Source organism: Oncorhynchus mykiss, chromosome 7, assembly GCF_057628025.1.
Source record: "Oncorhynchus mykiss isolate SJ-2025 chromosome 7, ASM5762802v1, whole genome shotgun sequence".
Classification (NCBI taxonomy): Eukaryota; Metazoa; Chordata; class Actinopteri; order Salmoniformes; family Salmonidae; genus Oncorhynchus; species Oncorhynchus mykiss.
The window spans coordinates 68687389-68709041 of NC_143028.1; the positions used below are offsets into that span (position 1 = coordinate 68687389).

Below are 21653 nucleotides of genomic sequence, written 5' to 3' on the forward strand. Positions count from 1 at the left end.
GAACAATATGTTTTTTCATATATTGTTATGTCGTTTTAATGCTTTTATGTGATCCGCTGTCTTGATGGAGGGTGAGATGAAGGACCGGATAGATGAAGGGAGAGAGAGAGGTTTGGGTAACTTGGTTGTTCACAGACAATGTCAAGTAGTCTTTGTGACAGTATAACATCGGCTTATGACTTGACATGATACTCAAAAGACTTGCTTAAAAAAGAAAGGAAAGCCTACAAAGCTCTGTGATAACATCATAATGTTTCATCCCCAAAGACAGAACAAAGAGATTGAACTGCAGTTTAACTTTTTTGGGTTAGGGGGCAGCATTTGGAATTTTGGATGAAAAGCATGCCCAAAGTAAACTGCCTGCTACTCAGGCCCAGAAGCCATATAATTGGTAGATTTGGATAGAAAACACTCTAAAGTTTCCAAAACTGTTAAAATAATGTCTGTGAGTATAACAGAACTGAAATGGCAGGCAGAAAATGGAGGAAAATCCATCCAGGAAGTGCTATTACTTTGAAATGGGTGTTTTTCCATTCACCATTTAAAGGGATAGGACCCAGATTCTGTTCCCCATGGCTTCCACTAGCTGTGAACAGTCTTTAGACATTGTTTCAGGCCTTTATTCTGAAAAATGAGGGAGTTTCATGAGCAGTTTCAATGAGAGGCCAGTGGAAAATCCCCAACCTGTTTGGTGCGCAGTCCCGAGAGCGCGCCTTTCTTGTTTTTCTTTAATATTGATGACGCTATTGTCCGGTTGAAATATGATCAATTATTCAGGCTAAAAACAACCTGAGGATTGATTATAAACATCGTTTGACGTGTTTCTACGAACTTTAAGGACACAATTTGGAATTTTTGTCTGCCTCTTGTGACTGCATTTGAGCCATTGGATTTCTTGAACAAAACCAGTTAACAAAATTGAGGTTTTTGGATATAAAGAGGGACTTTATCGAACAACTGGGAGTCTTGTGAGTGCAACCATACGAAGATCATCAAAGGTAAGTGATTCATTTTATTGCTATTTCTGACTTTCGTGACTAATGTACTTGGCTGGTTACTGTTTGTAATGTTTTGTGTGCTGAGCGCTGTCCTCAGATAATCACATGGTTTGCTTTCGCCATAAAGCCTTTTTGAAATCTGATACGACGGCTGGATTAACAACAACTTAAGCTTTATTTTTATGTATTTCACTTGTGATTTCATGAAAGTTAAATATTTATAGTCATTTCATTTGAATTTGGCGGTCTGCAATTCTACCGGATGTTGTCGAGGTGGGACGGTAGTGTCCTACTGATCCATAAGAAGTTTTAACCATGTGTGGACTATTGTCTGGTAATGAACTAGTGTGACAATGTTTGAAAAAGTCCATTCTGCAACATCCACCTGATATGAGACGATGGCTTCATCTAAAAACACTATATTGTCTTCTATTACTGTTGTGGAAAGCCTTGGAGGTCCAGAGAGAGAGAGAGAGAGTGTGTGTGTGTGTGTGTGTGTGCGTGTGTGTGTGTGTGTGTACAAATGAAGTCATTACAGTGTTTATACCACACTTTGGCAGAAGTGCATATATCTTCAACATCAACTCAATAGAACTTGGGAACGATTGCACAACGTGATTGTTAGCGGGTGGAACAGCCCCTGCTCTTTAGACCAATGCCATAGAACCAGTTCACTCAGTCATGTAAATGAAACAAAGTAAGATGATGTAACACTGTCAACAACTGCAGATAAACATTTTACAAACAAATACTGTATGCTAAAGAAGTAAAACAAAAGTTGGAACTTTAAATCAGTTGCAGCATCAGTGATACTAGTCCCATACAACTTGACATAGTATCACCACTCCCTCCCTCACTCCCTTACAAAATCTGAGAACTACACCCTAAACCAGTGCTTCTTAAACCTCTCCTCTGGGACCTCCAGACATTACACAATTTTGTTGTAGCCCTGAACTAGCTCATCTGACTCAAGGTGTCAAGGGCTTCTGACATAAAAAGGGCTTTATAAATACATTTGATACAGTTCAATACAGTTCAAATACATGGAATGACTGGCAGTCCCTTGAGGAGAGGTTTGAGAAAGGCTGCCCTAAACATATCAGAAACGTACCAACACAACTTACACATACCAGTACAGCACATCTGCCAGAGGTGCTAGTATGCAGTAAGCAGTTATGTTGTGATTAGTGCAACAGTGTTCCCCCGGGTCCAACAGATAATGGTGTGTTTGTTAATTTTCTTATTAGCCTCCTCAAACATCTGAACCCGCTCCAACACTAATGACTAGGGAATTACTACGGACAGAACACCAGCCTGCTGACAACACACTGACAATAATGAACTAGCACGGAGGGAGAGGGAGGGAGGGAGAGCAGGAGGGAGAGGGAGGGAGCTAGAGAGGGAGGGAGGGTGATGGTGGAGGTAGGATGAAGAGGCAGAGGGAGTGTGAAGAAAAAGACAGGGGAAGAAAGAAAAATATTGACGAAGAGATGTAGGTAAAAGTGAGAGGAAATGGATCGGCGCCAAGGAGGAACAGGCAGTAATAGAAGGGGGGTTAAAGAGGGAGAGAAAGCTAAAATATCGATACACAAAAATAGATAGGGATGGCAGAGGATAGAGAGAAGGAAAGTGAGAAAAAGAGGAAAGAGAAAGCAAAAAGAGAGAAGGAAAAAAATAATCGGCAGAACTGCATTCTGACTTGCCCCTCCCTGTATCAAAGTCAGAGATATAGATCCGTTCACACCAACACCAACAACCGGCTTCGTTTCACGTGTATCCCAAGCCTTGACAACATCCCAATTAATGAATTGCCTGCAGCCTCGGACAAAGATGGACATTTGAGCAGGGAGCTAGATCAAGTTGTATAATAATGTTTTAAGTCTTGACTTCTGAAAATTAGAAAATAGCATTGTTGAGGAATTTGGGGCGAAAACAGCGTGACAGCGTTCTCCCACTTTCTAAGCACAAATTCAATAAAAATCAACACACCCTGCATTTTTATATTTTGGCTGTGTTTTGATATTGTGCTCTATTCAGTGTATTAGTCTTGTCCAAAAATCCATAAAAATGTGACACGCCAACAACCAAAACCAGGGAAGACAAAAAAAAGAAGTGATTTTCTATAAAAAGGTCACATGATTACTATGTGAATAAGCAAAATACTAAAGGGCCTAAAACAGATCCCTGGGGAACCCCCATTGCAGATTCCAGACAATGAGACTTTCTGATCATCACATATACACACTTTCCTTCAGCCTAAATTTAGACTCATTCCACTTTCCATGACTGTCCCTGCTGGCAAATCTACACAGCTCTTGGGAAAATGATTTGGATAATAAACAAACACCCACAGCTTGCTACAAAGTAAGCTTAAACACACCGCATGATTGGATTGGGCTAAACACAGACGTGTGTGTGTGTGTGGTGTTTTTGGTGGAGTACATCCAAGTTTCCTACCCCCGTTATATGGCAGGCTTAAGGGGCCTTCCTCTAGCCCACTTGTTTGTTTTACTCAACTGCTGCCTTGGGGCTTCACCGCCTAAGGCTAACCAGGCAGGAAGAAGAGAGGCATTGTGGGAGATGAAGTCCACATACAGAACATGGATTCACTTGAGTGCATATGACAAATCTGAAAAGACCCTAGTCAAACAAAGCCGGTTACCAGGAATTTCAGGGTCAAGGCAAAACACCATTTAGTTGTAGCCTTTGAATGTACATGCAATTGACTTTCTTTTGGTTTAAAACTACAAATGCTTCATTAATAAGACATTCTAAACATTGCAATTCTTACATCACAAGACAAATGTCTCGTCTCACTCGTAGACTGCCTTTTGCATTTTCATTCAATAGTTTAAGGCATGAAACCATGACAGACAGACTACAGAAAGCTGTTATTTAAGGTCAAAGGTATTCAGAGATACCATATATTCTCCTCTCCCATAAATTTGTATTCCCTCTGATACTTCAGTTGATAGTTCCAATGTCTCGCCATGTCGGTGACGGAGGAAAAACAAGTGTCAGGTGGATAAGATAATCTGCACCTCACATTTGAGAGCAAAACCCCTTTCAACACTAGCCAAGTGCATTTAATGAGACGACGATTAGAGATTGTGTGTATATGTGAGTGAGCGTGAGTGTGTCTTTTATATAAATAAATAAAAGACAGTTCTGAGGCAAGAATCTGAAAGGATATGAATAAATAAAGCTCAAAAAACATTGTGCATATGTAATGAAGCGACTGTCTGGACGTGGTAGGTTTTTAAGACCAATCCGATCCATAATTAATTAGCTCTCTGATGTGGTGGAATACAGCTAAGAAGGATGGGGGATTGAAATAGCATGTTAAATAATAAAATAAGAGTCAAAAAGCTTTGGGAACAGACTGACACCTACGTCATCAAAGTGGGGAGACTTGGGGACAATGTTAGGGGACACGGGGGAGCATGTGTTACGGGTTTGATACGGGGGGGAGTGTGTGTTAAGGGTTTGACACGGGGAGGCATGAGTTAAGGCTTTGACAAGGGGAAGTGTGCGTTACATCTTTGACAGAGGCGAAAGGAGGGTGACCCGGGGATGTTAGAATGTCACTGACTGCCCCGTCTACATCTCCTATGAGTGAGGGCGACATCTTGGCCACTAAAAAATATGTCCCATGACATCATACTGCATCTTATGTCAGCCATTGAGAATAATTATATTATAATATAATATGTCACCATTAGGCTATTGAGTCTGCCAATAAGAATGCGATGATTGACAGAGTCAAAAGCCTTGGCCAGGTCGATGAAGACGGCTGCACAGTATTGTCTTTTATCGATGAGGTGCACCCAAGACCAGCTCGGAAACCAGATTTCATAGTGGTGGGATTCAAATTGGACGGTGATCTGTTTGTTAACTTGGCTTTCGAAGATTTTAGAAAGGCAGGGCAGGATGGATATGGGTCTGTAACAGTTTGGGTCTAGAATGTCTCCCCCTTTGAAGAGGGGGATGACCGCTTTAGCTTTCCAATCTTTGGGGATCTCAGACGATACGAACGAGAGGTTGAATAGGCTAGTAATAGGGGCTGAAACAATTTCGACTGATAATTTTACAAAAAGAGGGTCCAGATTGTCTAGCACATCTGATTTGTAGGGATACAGATTTTGCAGCTCTTTCTGAACATCAGCGGTCTAAATTTGGGAGAAGGAGAAGCGGGGGGGCTTGGGAAAGTTGCTGCAAGGGGGTGATGAGATGTTGGCCGGAGTAGGGGTAGCCAGGTAGAAATCATGGACGTCATCAATTAAAATTCCAAGATATGTATATGAGGTTACAGTCTCAATCTCAATGCCCTGGCAGGAAATAATAGGTGAAAAGTTCAAAGGTCTATTTCTTGCTTTAGAAAACACCATTAGTTTAGTTTTGTCAGTATTGAGGATAAGCTTCAATTGACAAGGTATGTTGAACAGTATAAAAAGCATTTAGCAAGTTCTGGAAAGATTTTGTCAGAGACGAGGCACAACAGTAAATAACAGTATCATCAGCATAAAACTTATGCTTAAGCAGCTTAGCCCCAGTGATGTACTGGGCCGTATGCACAACCCTCTGTAGTGCCTTGCGGTCAGAGGCCGAGCAGTTGCCATACCAGGCAGTGATGCAACCAGTATGCTCTCGATGTTGCAGCTGTAGAACCTTTTGAGGATCTCAGGACCCATGCCAAATCTTTTTTTGTTTTCTGAGGGGGAATAGGCTTTGTCGTGCCTTCTTCACAACTGTCTTGGTGTGTTTGGACCATTCTAGTTTGTTGTTGACGACCATTCTAGTTTGTTGTTGAAGCTCTCAACCTGCTCCACTACAGCCCCGTCAATGAGAATGGGGGAGTGGTCGATCCTCCTTTTCCTGTAGTCCACAATCATCTCCTTAGTCTTGGTTACGTTGAGGGATAGGTTGTTATTCTGGCACCACCCAGCCAGGTCTCTGAATTCCTCCCTATAGGCTGTCTCGTTGTTGTCGGTGAACAACGACTAGACAGCCTACAACGACTGTTGTCGTCTGCAAACTTAATGACGGTGTTGGAGTCGTGCCTGGCCATGCAGTCGTGGGTGAACAGGGAGTACAGGAGGGGACTGAACATGCACCCCTGGGGAGCTCCAGTGTTGAGGATCAGCATGGCAGATGTGTTGCTGCCTACCCTCACCACCTGCGGGCGGCCCGTCAGGAAGTCCAGGATCCAGTTGCAGAGGGAGGTGTTTAGTCCCAGGATCTTTAGCTTAGTGATGAGCTTTGAGGGTACTATGGTGTTGAATGCTGAGCTGTAGTCAATGAATAGCATTCTCATGTAAGTGTTCCTTTTGTCCAGGTGGGAAAGGGCAGTGTGGAGTGCAATAGAGATTGCATCATCTGTGGATCTGTTTGGACGGTATGCAAATTGGAGTGGGTCTGGGTTTTCTGGGATAATGGTGTTGATGTGAGCCATTATCAACCTTTCAAAGCACGTCATGGCTACAGATGTGAGTGCTACGGGTCTGTAGTAATTTAGGCAGGTTGACTTTGTGTTCTTGGGCACAGGGACTATGGTGGTCTGCTTGAAACATGTTGGTATTACAGACTTAATCAGGGACATGTTGAAAATGTCAGTGAAGACACCTGCCAGTTGGTCGGCACATGGCCTGAGCACACGTCCTGGTAGTCCGTCTGGCCCCGCGGCCTTGTGTATGTTGACCTGTTTAAAGGTCTACTCATGTCGGCTATGGAGAGCATGATCACACAGTCGCCTGGATAAGCTGATGCTCTCATGCATGCCTCAGTGTTGCTTGCCTCGAAGCAAGCATAGAAGTGATTTAGCTCGCCTGGTAGCCTCATGTCACTGGGCAGCTCGTGGCTGTGCTTCCCTTTGTAGTCTGTAATAGTTTGCAAGCCCTGCCACATAAGACGAGCATCGGAGCCGGTGTAGTATGATTCAATCTTATCCCTGTATTGACGCTGGGAATTGTATTGACAATGGGAATTGAGATTGAAGAAGTTATAAAAATTATATACGAAGAGAAATATATATACACATGGGACGGGACAAGACAACAGAGGTCTAACTGCAACGCCATCTTGTATATACACTGCTCAAAAAATAAAGGGAACACTAAAATAACACATCCTAGATCTGAATGAATGAAATATTCTTATTAAATACTTTTTTCTTTACATAGTTGAATGTGCTGACAACAAAATCACGCAAAAATTATCAATGGAAATCAAATTGATCAACCCATGGAGGTCTGGATTTGGAGTCACACTCAAAATCAAAGTGGAAAACCACACTACAGGCTGATCCAACTTTCATGTAATGTCCTTAAAACAAGACAAAATGAGGCTCAGTAGTGTGTGTGGCCTCCACGTGCCTGTATGACCTCCCTACGACGCCTGAGCATGCTCCTGATGAGGTGGCGGATGGTCTCCTGAGGGATCTCCTCCCAGACCTGGATTAAAGCATCCGCCAACTCCTGGACATTCTGTGGTGCAACGTTGCGTTGGTGGATGGAGCGAGACATGATGTGACAGATGTGCTCAATTGGATTCAGGTCTGGGGAACGGGCAGTCCATAGCATCAATGCCTTCCTCTTGCAGGAACTGCTGACACACTCCAGCCACATGAGGTCCAGCATTGTCTTGCATTAGGAGGAACCCAGGGCCAACCGCACCAGCATATGGTCTCACAAGGGGTCTGAGGATCTCATCTCGGTACCTAATGGCAGTCAGGCTACCTCTGGCGAGCACATGGAGGGCTGTGCGGCCGCCCAAAGAAATGCCACCCCACACCATGACTGACCCACCGCCAAACCGGTCATGCTGGAGGATGTTGCAGGCAGCAGACCGTTCTCCACGGCGTCTCCAGACTGTCACGTCTGTCACATGTGCTCAGTGTGAACCTGCTTTCATCTGTGAAGAGCACAGGGCGCCAGTGGCGAATTTGCCAATCTTGATGTTCTCTGGCAAATGCCAAACGTCCTGCACGGTGTTGGGCTGTAAGCACAACCCCCACCTGTGGATGTCGGGCCTTCATACCACCCTCATGGAGTCTGTTTCTGCTCAAATGGTCAGAAACATACACATTTGTGGCCTGCTGGAGGTCATTTTGCAGGGCTCTGGCAAAACATCAGCCAGGAAGCATAGGAACTGAGAAGTGGTCTGTGGTCCCCACCTGCAGAACCACTCCTCTATTGGGGGTGTCTTGCTAAATGCCTATAATTTCCACCTGTTGTCTATTCCATTTGCACAACAGCACGTGAAATGTATTGTCAATCAGTGTTGCTTCCTAAGTGGACAGTTTGATTTCACAGAAGTGTGATTGACTTGGAGTTACATTGTGTTGTTTAAGTGTTCCCTTTATTTTTTTGAGCGGTGTACATTGCATTCGGAAAGTATTCAGACCACTTGACTTTTTCCACATGTTGTTAGGTTACAGTCTTATTGTGAAATAGATTTTTCCCCTCATAATTCTACACACAATACAGCATAATGACAAAGCTAAAACAGGTTTACATTTTTTGGGGAAAATGTAAAAATAAATATTAAAATGTATTCAGACCCTTTACTCAGTACTTTGACTGCATCAAGTCTTCGTGGGTATGACGTTACAAGCTTGGCACACCTGTATTTGGGGAGTTTCTCCCATTCCTCTCTGCAGAACCTCTCAAGCTGTGTCAGGTTGGATGGAGAGCATTGCTGAACAGCTATTTTCAGAACTCTTCAAAATATGTTTGATCAGGTTCAAGTCCGTCCGGGCTCTGGCTGGGCCACTCAAGGACATTCAGAGACTTGTCCCGAAGCCACTCCTGAGTGTTCTTGGCTGTGTGCTTAGGGTCGTTGTCCTGTTGGAATGTGAACCTTTGCACTAGTCTGAGGACCTGAGCACTCTGGAGCAGGTTTTTATCAAGGATCTGTACTTTGGTCTGTTCATCTTTGCCTCGATCCTGACTAGTCTCCCAGTCCCTGCCGCTGAAAAACATACCCATAGCATGATCCTGCAACCACCACGCTTCAATATAGGGATGGTGCCAGGTTTCCTCCAGACGTGACGCTTAGCTTTCAGGCCAAAGAGTTCAATCTTGGTTTCATCAGACCAGAGAATCTTGCTTCTCATGTGCCTTTTGGCAAACTCCAAGTGGGCTGTCATGAGCCTTTTTCTGATTAGTGGCTTCTGTCTGGTCACTCTACCCTAAAGGCCTGATTGGTGGAGTGCTGCAGAGATTGTTGTCCTTCTGAAAGGTTCTCCCATCTCCACAGAGAAACTCCAGAGCTCGGTGACCATCGGGTTCCTCGTCACCTCCCTGACCAAGGCCCTTCTCACTGAGCTGCCAAATCTTGGGAAAATCTTGGTTCCAATGGCTTCAATTTAAGAATAATGAAGGCCACTGTGTTATTGTGGACATTCAATGCTGCAGAAATGTTTTGGTACCCTTCCCCAGATCTGTGCCTCAACAAAATCCTTGCTCAGGGCTTTATGGACAATTCCTTCGACCTCATGGCTTGGTTTTTGCTCTGAATACTTATGTAAATATTGGGTCATTATGGGGTATTGTGTGTAGATTGCTGAGGATTTTATTTTATGTAAATCCATTTTAGAATAAGGGCTGTAACGTAACAAAATGTGGAAAAAGTGAAAGTGTCTGAATACTTTCCAAAGGCACTGTATACTATATTATGTCAGCCATTCAGAATGAGTTTATTATAAGAGGCTTCTCATCAGAGTTGTGATGGAATCATTTCAACATTGTGCACACGCAATCTTTGCGTTACATGTTAATACCAAGGTTAGGTATTGAGAATTACCATAACATACATATATTATTCAACAATGGGACAAATGTGGGGCCTTCTAAACTTTTCCAATGAATCAAAGCTTTAAGGGCAACATTCAAAGAGGGTATTTAGAGGAGCATTATCCCAGCAGGCAGCCTCACCTTTAACTCCAACTGATCCAGCATGATCTTCACAGGGCTCACATCTAATATGGGAGAGATACAAGAGCTTCCTGTCATCCAGATCGACTGCAGTGTGTGTGTGTGTGTGTGTGTGTGTGTGTGTGTGTGTGTGTGTGTGTGTCTCCTCTCTCTCGCTCTCCCTGTTATTTTTGTCAGATCTATTAGGTGGGACAGCGGAGGTATTCTCTTTATGCTGCAAAAAGACGCGTCTTCGACGGGGAACAGACTGACCGTGGCAGAGGAGAAGAAAAGAGGAGAAAGAGAGAGAAACAACTTAATAAGCGAGCAACGTGCAGGAGTAGAGAGGAACGAAGGAGTGCGGAAGGGACTTTGAACCATGAAAGGGACAGAGGGTGTCTGCCCACTCCCGCTTCCCGGAAATAGTGGAGCAGAGGGGGGGCAGAGAGAGGGGGAATGGTAGAGAAAGAGTAAGTGAGAGAGAATGGTGTGAGAGAGCAAGGTTGGGGGAGGAGGGAGAGAGAGAGGAGAGAGAGGGTGCGACAGCGAGAGAGATAAATGGCAGAGAATTGGAGAGAAAGAGAATGGTGAGAGACAGAAGGAGAGATAGAGAAAGGGGGGAGACAGCAATCGCAAGAAAGGAGGGGAGATATACACTGAGTATACAAAACATTAGGAACACCTGCTCTTTCCATGACATAGAAAGCTATGATCCCTTATTGATGTCACTTGTTAAATCCACTTCAATCAGTGTAGATTAACAAGGCACCCCTGTTAATTGAAATGTATTCCAGGTGATTACCTCGTGAAGCTGGATGAGAGAATGCCAAGCGTGTGCAAAGCTGTCATCAAGGAAAAATCAGGCTGTTTAACCCTTTTTTGGTTAGTACATGATTCCATATGTGCTATTTCATAGTGTTGATGTCTTCACTATTATTCCACAATGTAGAAAATAGTAAAAATAAAGAAAAAAACAAGTAGGTGTGTCCAAACTTTTGACTGGTACTGTAAATGTTTTAAGGATTTTGTAAATCCATTTCATATTGGGCGACCCCACATGGGCTCACGACCCCTAGTTTGGGAACCACTGCTCTATGATGGCTAGGAAATATATTATGCATGGCTGCGAAATGGTGGAAGTGATGGAATCAGTGTAGACAACTTACCTGCACAAAACAGAGCCAGCTAGGAAACCTCACGAGACCGACAGCAAATGGCACTCCTCTCTCTCTGCCTACCAGTATCCTTCAGTCTATTTATCACCCTCTCTCTCTGCCTCTTCATCACGTTCAGTCTTTAAATACCTCTCTCGCTCTACCATCCCCCTCTACTTTAGCCTCCCTCTACCTATACAAATCTCCCTCTACCCAAAGTTTGTCTCTTCAGTCTCTCTCCCTCAGTCTTTCTCTCATCTGTACTCTGCCTTTACTTCTCTTCTCATCAATATCACCCTCTCTGTCTCTCCCCTCTCTCATTTCAAATCTGCCTCTCCTCCAGTCTCTCCCTCTGTGACTGTGCATCCTACCTTATTTTCTTCCATGTACCTCTCCATCTCCTTCAGTCTCGCTGACTGGAAGGATACAATATTAATCTGTGGTCTCCATTAAGGCATGCAGGCTAGAGACTCAGAGGGTCTGTGGAAATCAACATTTAATACACCCTGAATAATTCAACCACAGCGATCTACTGTGACTAAACACACAGGGACTTGTGTGTGGGTGTGTGTGTGCAGTTTGTGCATGTGAACAAAAGAGAATAGCTCTCAATTAAGTCTAAGTGGTTAAGGAATTTATTTCAACAGTCCTCATTGGCTGTAAAAAGAGGTGGGTGTGACTTATGGAGGACTACCTGATCAACGTCAAGGATGCAGTATTCACAATGTCACTGTGGATAAAAACAAAGATGTGCCTTGGTTTGGGGTCGAAACATGTCATGGCAAACATCTGCTGCCGTTACATTACATTTTTCCCCTACTCAAAATCAGATTTTGTTTTTTACACTTGATTACAGTAAAGAAAATAAATGTTAGCATACTGTTTGCTGTCTAAGATTCATCCTGGACCAGGGCCCGCTTTGAGGAGCCTTGCTTCCACTACATTCTGTTTGTGCCATTGAAGCTGCTTGCCAGGTACTGCAGCAACCTCGACTTTCAAGTAAAAGCATAAGTTAACTCATTTAAGAGCTATCTACTTGGAAGCCACTCACTTTTATCGTGTTAAAAAAAACAGGAAAGGACAAAGAAAAGAAACGGATGAGCGTTCTGGCTAAAAATAGACGAGTACAGGCAACTATACAATCTGAGGAGAGGAGAGTTGTTCATAATTCAGGGACCAGATCCAAATCTCACTCCTCTCTTTTCTTTTTTTCACTCCTCTCTTTCTTGGAAAGGAGCGACATACATAACATGAGTGTGTGGGAACGTTATTGAGGAACTGTGTGACAGTGAAGGGGCTGTGAATTACATTTGTTATATATATGCATGTACATATTGTACCATTGCTGTCAGCAGTCAGTACAGGATGTGACTTACTGATCTGCTTATTGGAATGGAAAAGAGAGGGAAGGAGAGAGAAGGTGGAAGGGAAGAGAGGAGTGTGGGGGGACAAGATGAGCAACCAATATTTCAACGATTGTGTTTAAAGTGAAGGAAATCGGATTATGAAGTGGAAACAAGTCTCCATTCATATATTTCTGGAAGGGATGGGTTGTTATTAGGAACTAGTGTTATCGGCGAGTCATGTGATTGTCAACCGTGGTGCTGAGTGGAGGGTTAACAAGGAAGAGCCGGTCTGTAACGGTCGAGTTACGGTCCATCTGGAAGCCCGCAGCTACTTCACCCATCGTCTCCGGTTCCTTCCTCCCTCAACCCATCCCTCCTTCCTTCTCTAAATCCTGCGAGAATTTTTTTAAAATAAATTGTCACAATGTAATCTGCAGCTTATTGCCAGGTTCTCTATTCTTCCCTCTGTTTCTCTCCTCCCTTTCCTCTATAAAGGCCAATCTGACCATTTCCCTCTATCACGTGGGGCGTATGTGTGTTCGTGTGTATGTATATATATGTGTGTGTGTAGGGGGAGATACCAGAGAGAGGTACTGAAGTGGGTGCAGGAGAAGAGTGATGTTCTCGCTCTCTTCTTTCTGTTCTATCTTCTCTCCCTCTCGGAAAGGTTTATATTTTATTAAACATGGCCCGTGCTTGTCTCCTTCTCCCACTGAAAGGCAAAGAAATGTTGGGGAGGGAGAGAGGAATGAAGGGAGGAGGGTAGGGGGAAAAAGAAAGACAGGAAAAGGGAGAAGAGAAAGGGAGAGATAGGTTGAAATTGAGATGTACACTGAGTATACAAAACATTATGCTCTTTCCATGACAGACTGACCAGGTGAGTCCAGGTGGAAGCCATTATCCCTTATTGACGTGACTTGTTAAATCCACTTCAAATCCGTGTAGATGAAGGGGATGAGACAGGTAATTTATTTTTATTTTTAAGCCATGAGACAATTGAGACATGGATTGTGCCATTCAGAGGGTGAATGGGAAGACAAAATATTTAAGTGCTTTTGAACAGGGTATGGTAGTAGGTGCCAGAGGCATCGGATTGTGTCTAGAAATGCAACACTGCTGGGTTTTTCAAGCTCAACAGATTACTGTGTGTGTAAAGAATGGTGCACCACCCAAATGACATCCAGCCAATTTGACAGAACTGTGGGAAAAGTTGAGTCCACATGGATCAGCATCCCTATGGAATGCTTTCGACACAATGTAGAGTCCATGCCCCGACGAATTGAGGATGTTCTGAGGCTATTCTGGGAGGGGGTGGGAGTCAATATTAGGAAGGTGTTCGGTATATTCAGTGTATACAGTGGGGCAAAAAAGTATTTAGTCAGACAACAATTGTGCAAGTTCTCCCACTTAAAAAGATGAGAGGCATGTAATTTTCATCATAGGTACACTTCAATTATGACAGACAAAATGAGAAAAAAAATCCAGAAAATCACATTCTAGGATTTTTTATGAATTTGTTTGCAAATTATGGTGGAAAATAAGTATTTGGTCAATAAAAAAAGTTTCTCAATACTTTGTTATATACTCTTTGTTGGCAATGACAGAGGTCAAACGTTTTCTGTAAGTCTTCACAAGGTTTCCACACACTGTTGCTGGTATTTTGGCCCATTCCTCCATGCAGATCTCCTCTAGAGCAGTGATGTTTTGGGGCTGTTGCTGGGCAACACAGACTTTCAACTCCCTCCAAAGATTTTCTATGGGGGTGAGATCTGGAAACTGGCTAGGCCACTCCAGGACCTTGAAATGCTCCTCAAGAAGCCACTCCTTCGTTGCCCGGAAGGTGTGTTTAGGATCATTGTCATGCTGAAAGACCCAGCCACGTTTCATCTTCAATGCCCCTGCTGATGGGAGGTTTTCACTCAAAATCTCACGATACATGGCCCCATTCATTCTTTCTTTTACACGGATCAGTCGTCCTGGTCCCTTTGCAGAAAAACAGCCCCAAAGCATGATGTTTCCACCCCCATGCTTCACAGTAGGTATGGTGTTCTTTGGATGCAACTCAGCATTCTTTGGCCTCCAAACACAACGAGTTGAGTTTTTACCAAAAAGTTATATTTTGGTTTTATCTGACCATATGACATTCTCCCAATCTTCTTCTGGATCATCCAAATGCTCTCTAGCAAACTTCAGACGGGCCTGGACATGTACTGGCTTAAGCAGGGGGACACGTCTGGCACTGCAGGATTTGAGTCCCTGGCGGCGTAGTGTGTTACTGATGGTAGGCTTTGTTACTTTGGTCCCAGCTCTCTGCAGGTCATTCACTAGGTCCCCCCGTGTGGTTCTGGGATTTTTGCTCACCGTTCTTGTGATCATTTTGACCCCACAGGGTGAGATCTTGCCTGGAGCCCCAGATCGAGGGAGATTATCAGTGGTCTTGTATGTCTTACATTTCCTAATAATTGCTCCCACAGTTGATTTCTTCAAACCAAGCTGCTTACCTATTGCAGATTCAGTCTTCCAAGCCTGGTGCAGGTCTACAATTTTGTTTCTGGTGTCCTTTGACAGCTCTTTGGTCTTGGCCATAGTGGAGTTTGGAGTGTGACTGTTTGAGGTTGTGGACAGGTGTCTTTTATACTGATAACAAGATCAAACAGGTGCCATTAATACAGGTAACGAGTGGATGACAGAGGAGCCTCTTAAAGAAGAAGTTACAGGTCTGTGAGAGCCAGAAATCTTGCTCGTTTGTAGGTGACCAAATACTTATTTTCCACCATAATTTGCAAATAAATTCATTAAAAATCCTACAATGTGATTTTCTGGATTTCTCTCTCATTTTGTCTGTCATAGTTGAAGTGTACCCATGATGAAAATTACAGGCCTATCTCATCTTTTTAAGTGGGAGAACTTGCACAATTGGTGGCTGACTAAATACTTTTTTACCCCACTGTAAATAAATAGAGGAAGTAAGGAGTGACAATCAAAAGGAGAAGAAAGAAAGAAGATATGAATGAATAAAAAAGGTGAAGAAAGGAAGACATCTCAGAGTAAGAAGGTATGGAGAGAAGAGAGGTGGCAGGGCAAGGCGTCGCACGACTTTCCGTGGTGTCGCTTTGATCTATGGTCTAATTAGCAGTGAGGAGATACATTCTATCTGGCAATCATTGTTTTATTATGGCTTATACAAAAAGTAGCTCTAAAGATTATAAATGAGAGAGCCGTGACAGACTCACTGAGAGAACTGCCCAGTCTGGCCTGAGAAAATGGATGAGAGAGAGATAGAGGAGAGGAAAACGCAGAGAAAGCATGATGGAAGGAAATTATAAGAGGAGAGGAGAGTAACAGGGAGGTAGAATAAGATAAATTAGTGGGAAGAGACAATAGGAGAGAAAAGAGTGGGATGACAATTTGAAGAAAAGTGAAGAAGAAGGGAACGATAAAAAGGATGGGATAGATGATGGCTGAGGAAGTGAAATGGAAGAAAATAGATATTCCTGAGCAATAGACACTAAGGGGAGCTAGACAGGGGATAGAGGGAGGGGATATTACTCCATCCCCCTCTGGATCTCCTGTTTTGGTTGTGCTTCGCTGAGATAAGACCCAGAGACGGCACGCGCACGCGCTTTCATTTCATCTCTCCCTCCCCCTCTCTCCTTTTCCACAGACCTCTCCCTTCCTCCACATCTCTCTCTCTCTTTCTCCCCCATCTTTCACTGACTGCCTCCCTCTTTCTCCCTCACTTCCTCTGCCTCCATGCACAGACCTCTCCCTCCAAGCACACAGACCTCTCCCTTCCTCCACATCTCTCCCCATCTCTCAATGCCTGCCTGCCTGCCTCCTTCTCCCTCCCTCCCTCTCTCTGCCTTCATGCACAGACCTCCTCCTCCCCATATCCCCCTCTCCCTCCCCACAGGCCTTTCCTGTTAATCAGGCCTTTCCCCCTCAGTTCCTCTCAACCACAAACATAACATACTAGAGTAGCCAGCACACCCCATGTATTACAGATGGGAGTGCTAATCCGCATCATTTTTACTCTCCGAGCCGTGAAGGTACGTCCATGTTGCTCCTTGGCCAGAGAGCCAGAGTCCGGGCTAGCACTGCTATGGTACCGCTACATTGCTAATGCTAGGCTATTCCGCTAATGTTATACACCGCTACGGTTGGAGGGTTTGTATGTAATTGAATTGAGGTTGACAAATTAGATGTGTCTGTAAATAAGAAGGCTGTCCAACCTGCATAGGCTGTAATCCTGTCTAGAGATTAGGTGGAACAGTCAAAAAGGGAAGCTCAGAGCTGGACTGTAAACACACAGGAATGTGTGTGTGTGTGTGTGTGTGTCTGTCTGTGAGTGTGTGTTTCAGGCTGAATCAGATGGATTATGCTTAATAGTAAAGCATGACTGTCAGTCAATTGGTTGGACAGTGGATATGCATTCAGAAATATTTGACAATAAGTCTACGTACAAGATAAGTGTTTAGAGAGACAGGGTGTGTGTGTGCGCATACATGTGTGTGTGTAAGAGATGTATGGTGTATACAGGACTATGATGGGAGAGGGGAAGAAAAAGGAACCAGCTGTGCAAGAGTGTGTATGTTATGTGTAGGGGGAGGGAATGGGCTCCAGTGTTTGAGCATGTGTTTTTTCATGAGCGTGCATCTATGTTTATGTGTATGTGACAAACATTGCCGGTCCCACTTGGTATTCCACTGTACGAGTGGCCGTGAAGGCGGGAGATGCGTGATTGATATGAACTGTTATGCTAATGTTACATTTGGATATGTTGAACAACGCTACATTTACATATCTATTCATTCAGCCTTCCTATGGACAGGAAACAGAAACACTGCCTGGCGCTATGTATACAGGCAGCGTTGCCAATAGCTCCCAGTCAGCCATAAACAAATGGAGCTCAGCAGCAAGGATGAGAATGCATAAGAGTGTGTGTGTGTGTGTGTGTGTGTGTGTGTGTGTGTGTGTGTGTGTGTGTGTGTGTGTGTGTGTGACATGCTTAACTATTCTTCTAGTAAAATAAACAAAAATTGGACCAACCGGGGACATTTTGTTAGTCCTCAAAAGGTAAAATGCTATTTCTGGATGACCTTGCCAAATCGCTCTTTAGCGACTCCTGTGGCGGGCCAGGCACATGCACGCGCGTCACCAGTTGTACAGTGTTTCTTCCGACACATTGGTACAGCTGCCTTCAGGGGTTAAGCGAGAAGTGTGTCAAGAAGCAGTGTGGCTTGGCAGGGTTGTGTTTTGGACGACGCATGGCTCTCAACCTTCGCCTCCCCCTAGTCCTGGACTAGGGATATAATACTGGAGTTGCAGCGACGGGCAAGACTAACTACCAATTGGATATCAGGAGAAAAAGGGGATACAAAAAAAAAGTTGCCCCCAAAAACAAACTCCTCCTCTGGACATCTCAGCATCATTACAATTTATAACAATCAGCTTCTTCCTACACTTCAAAGTGTAAACTGTTGGGACACTCCCTTCAGCGGTCCTACAAACTTACTCACCTTTGGCGTTTTCAAAAGGAGGTCAACCAAAATCAGGATCGCAAAATTTGTGAAAAAAATAAAAATAAAAAATGTTTACTTAACATTTGGGTTAGGAGCTAGGTTTAGGGTTAAGGTTAGGGTACGGGTTATGGAAAATAGGATTTTGAACGGGACTGAATTGTGTCTCCACAAGGTTAGTTGTACACTAACACAAGGTTAATCTCCACAAGATTAGTTGTACACTAACATAAGGTTAGTGTGTGGTACACTAACATAAGGTTAGTGTACAGGCGTGCTTGTGTAGCGGGTTTACATCAACCAAGTCTTAATGAATTTACAAGACTTTAGCTCAGTGAATTAACACAGTCTTCTATATGACTCGTTTCAAGAAGAGGCATATGTCGCACATCACTACTTCAAAAGGGGGCGTTTTCATTTTATTTCATTTTTATATCAACATGTGTTTTTTGGCAGAAATGCCTTCTGGAACATGAACTTTCATGTGCCTTAACACACTTGTATGCCCTCTTTAAATACAAATAAAATTGTTAAATTACGAGCCTAGCTGGTTTAGTCACGGAAAAAGTCAGGAACCTTCCTGCTAGCCATGATTGGCTGAGATAATGGGTGGGCTAGACAAGCAGTGAGATGAGTTTGAATTGGTCTGCCATGTAGCATGCTTCTGTCTAGAACATGAGCTCTCAGTATGTGTAGAAAATCCTTTCTATTGCGGCTTTTTTGAACGATATGAAAAAATGAAAAAGTTTTGCTACTGCTCTCAACATTGTGGCCCTGAAGTTATCAGACGTTATCGTGTGATGGACTACTTTCTGGAGGACGATCGTGCCATGCCGACCCTCTGGGACTCTGAAAATGAATCAGATGATCAGGAAATCCTTGAAATAGGTAAAAACATTTTCAATGAACCAGACATTGTAGTCTTCTGATGACAGTGATGGGGAAGAAACACAGATAAACAGTGTTATTGGGCAACCATGGCATCCATGACAGAAGGAGAAACGTTCATCCATGTATACGGGTAAGAGTCTGGCTACATTTTCAGATATTATACATTTCTAATTTTTTCAGAAAGTTGTTTCCATTGCAAGATAAAGCGTACTGTTAGCTATCTAGCTAACTTTGGCTGGTTGGCTCGGTAGCTAATGTTACAAGTATGATCTGTGTAGTAATATTATTTATATCTCAGAAAGCCATTTGCATTGCTAGTTATAGCCTAATGTTAGCTAGCTAGCTATCATCAAACCTAGTTGGTTAGCTTTAGCTACGTGCAGATTCATGCACGGTGCATGGTAGTACGAGTTGGGATTATGGTTCATTGTTTAGCTAGCAATCTACATGTCTAAACAAAAGACTCCACTATGCAAGTAACCATTTCACTGTACTGTTTACACCTTCTGTGTCCTGTGCTACCATGCACCGTGCATGAATCTGCACGTAGCTAAAGCTAACCAACTAGGTTTGATGATAGCCTCTTCCTAGGTTTTGGCCTTTCTAGGGAGTTTTTCCTAGCCACCGTGCTTCTACACCTGCATTGCTTGCTGTTTGGGGTTTTAGGCTGGGTTTCTGTACAGCACTTTGAGATATCAGCTGATGTACGAAGGGCTATATAAATAAATTTGATTTGATTTGATTTGCTTGTGATAAAAAAACATAGATTTTATTTGATACAGTGTGTGTTTACCAGAGACGGTAATGTGAAGAACAACATGACCTGCACCAAAGTTAGATTAGGATATAGGCCAAGGATTTTTACTGCAGCTTTTTGCTACTACTTTCACCACTTGTAGTCTTGAAATCTTTGGTTATTTACTACACTACCTTATTCACTCTGTTTAGCACATGGCCTCACATGTAAAACTTTAAAGAGGGGTGAGGATGAAGAGGGTGTGAACGATGCTGAATGGGTGTAGACAAAGAAGGGCTCTCCAGTCGGTGCACCAAAATATTCACGGCCATTTTTATCAAAAGTGGGGTGACAAGTTTATCAACTTTCAAAGCAGAATTACTTTCCCATCTGCAGTGTATGATATACTATTTTCTAGCTCTGAGTCTCTACTTCTATCCAATGTAAAAAACACAATTTCAAATATTGCTACAAAGGACCGAATCCAGGTAGTGGGTCACAAATGTGGGTTTAACATCCCCTACTCCGTAAGTCATGTAGGAAAAAAACAATGTTGAACTTGGGGTATGTGAAGGAGGGACAGGAAATAGTGTGACACTCACCTCGGACATGTTGACGCGGCCCTCCTGGAAGGAGCAGTCGCTGGCGTTCTGGGTGCAGATGTGACGGTACTTACACCAGTGGCACGGGAAGGAACCGTTCACACACGACAGGCACCTGGGGGAGGACGGTGGACGGAGAGCGTTAGGGGACACAGAAAACACTTGATGGGAAGTATCAAGCCATATGGGCTGGGCACATGCAGCGTCAGAATGAAACAAACAAACAAAGAAATAAATAAAATACATCTCTTGCTACGACCCTTAACCTCTCTCTAGCCATAATCTACCTGTCCTCTTGTTCAGTCTCTCACTTATCTCGATATTCACTTCTCTTAACTGTTCTCCCCCTCTCTGTACACATTTAGTATCCCTCTCTCAATATCTTCCTCGTCTCCCCATATCTATGCTGTTCTATAGCCTCTCCGTATCAAGTTACCCTCTCTCCCTAAATGTTTTATCTTTACCTCTGTCTGTTTTCTCCCTAGTTCTCTCCCCCGTTGACAGTCTTCACCTCCACCTTTCTCTATCCATCCCCCATTTGTTTAATTCTCCCCATGGCTTTTAAACCTTCCCTCACCTTTGTCTACAGCCCCTTTCATCCTCCAGCTAAGAGCCATCGCTATTTAAATGCACCTGCTTTAGCCCTGGTGCCCAGGGGAGGAGAGGGATGAACAGAGGGAAATAAAAGAGAGAATATAGATCAATAGCAGGTGGGTCTCTCTGAGTGAGAGTGGGAAACGGCAGATATTGTGGGGGAGATGGAGAAAAGGGGGAGAGAAAGGGAGAGATATGAAGGATAAAGACGGGTGGGGTGTAGCCAAGGGCCCTGTCTAGATGCCTCGTGGGACAGAGGTATCGACGGGGAGTCTGGGCTGGTGTGTGTATGTGCTCATGCAGTGGTGTGTGTAGGTGGGAATGGAGACATCTGACAGCTCCTTGTGTCTGGTTTATTGATGTGAGACACTGGTGCTTCATCGCCACCAAAAATAGGAATTGAACTCTCTGCTCTACAAAGCCAATGATTTCATCACAAAAAATAAGAGAAAACATGTTACTTACTTATCTATCTTTTCGACTGTATTGAAAAGGGCAGCCAATTGTTGTCAGTCAACAAACTTCATTAAGTCAAACTGTCAACTTCAAAAACAAAAATAATCATGAAATGTATCAAAAGCAGACAATCTAAAACCAGACTGAAATTCTCTCCTGGTTGAAATTCTCCTTTTCGATATTATCTGCATGGACCTAACAGATCTAGTTCAATCAATACCCGTACAAACACAACACGCACCAAAGTATGCTTCCTCATTTAAAACAGCATTTCTGATTCTACGGCCGGCATGAGTAACAGGGTTTTATCTCTCAGAGCTCTTAAAGTCGGATGCAATCTGAATCCATCAAACAAGACGCAGATTCATTTGGATCAATTAGGACGCTCCTTTGTTAAGTGTGTTCTCAAAGCGGTTGTTCCAGCAACCCCCCTCTTTGTAAGGAT

The 21653-nt window shown here is 43.5% G+C and overlaps 1 protein-coding gene across 2 annotated transcripts in view; it reads right to left on the minus strand.

Moving 5' to 3' along the window:
* LOC110528476 (plexin-A1) overlaps window positions 1-21653 on the minus strand; it is a 417662-nt gene that overhangs the window by 126050 nt on the left and 269959 nt on the right. For both annotated transcript variants that reach the window (XM_021610568.3, XM_036984053.2), the window contains exon 9: window positions 20159-20273. In XM_021610568.3, the coding sequence (XP_021466243.2) occupies window positions 20159-20273 (115 nt within the window). The remainder of the gene's footprint in view (window positions 1-20158; window positions 20274-21653) is intronic.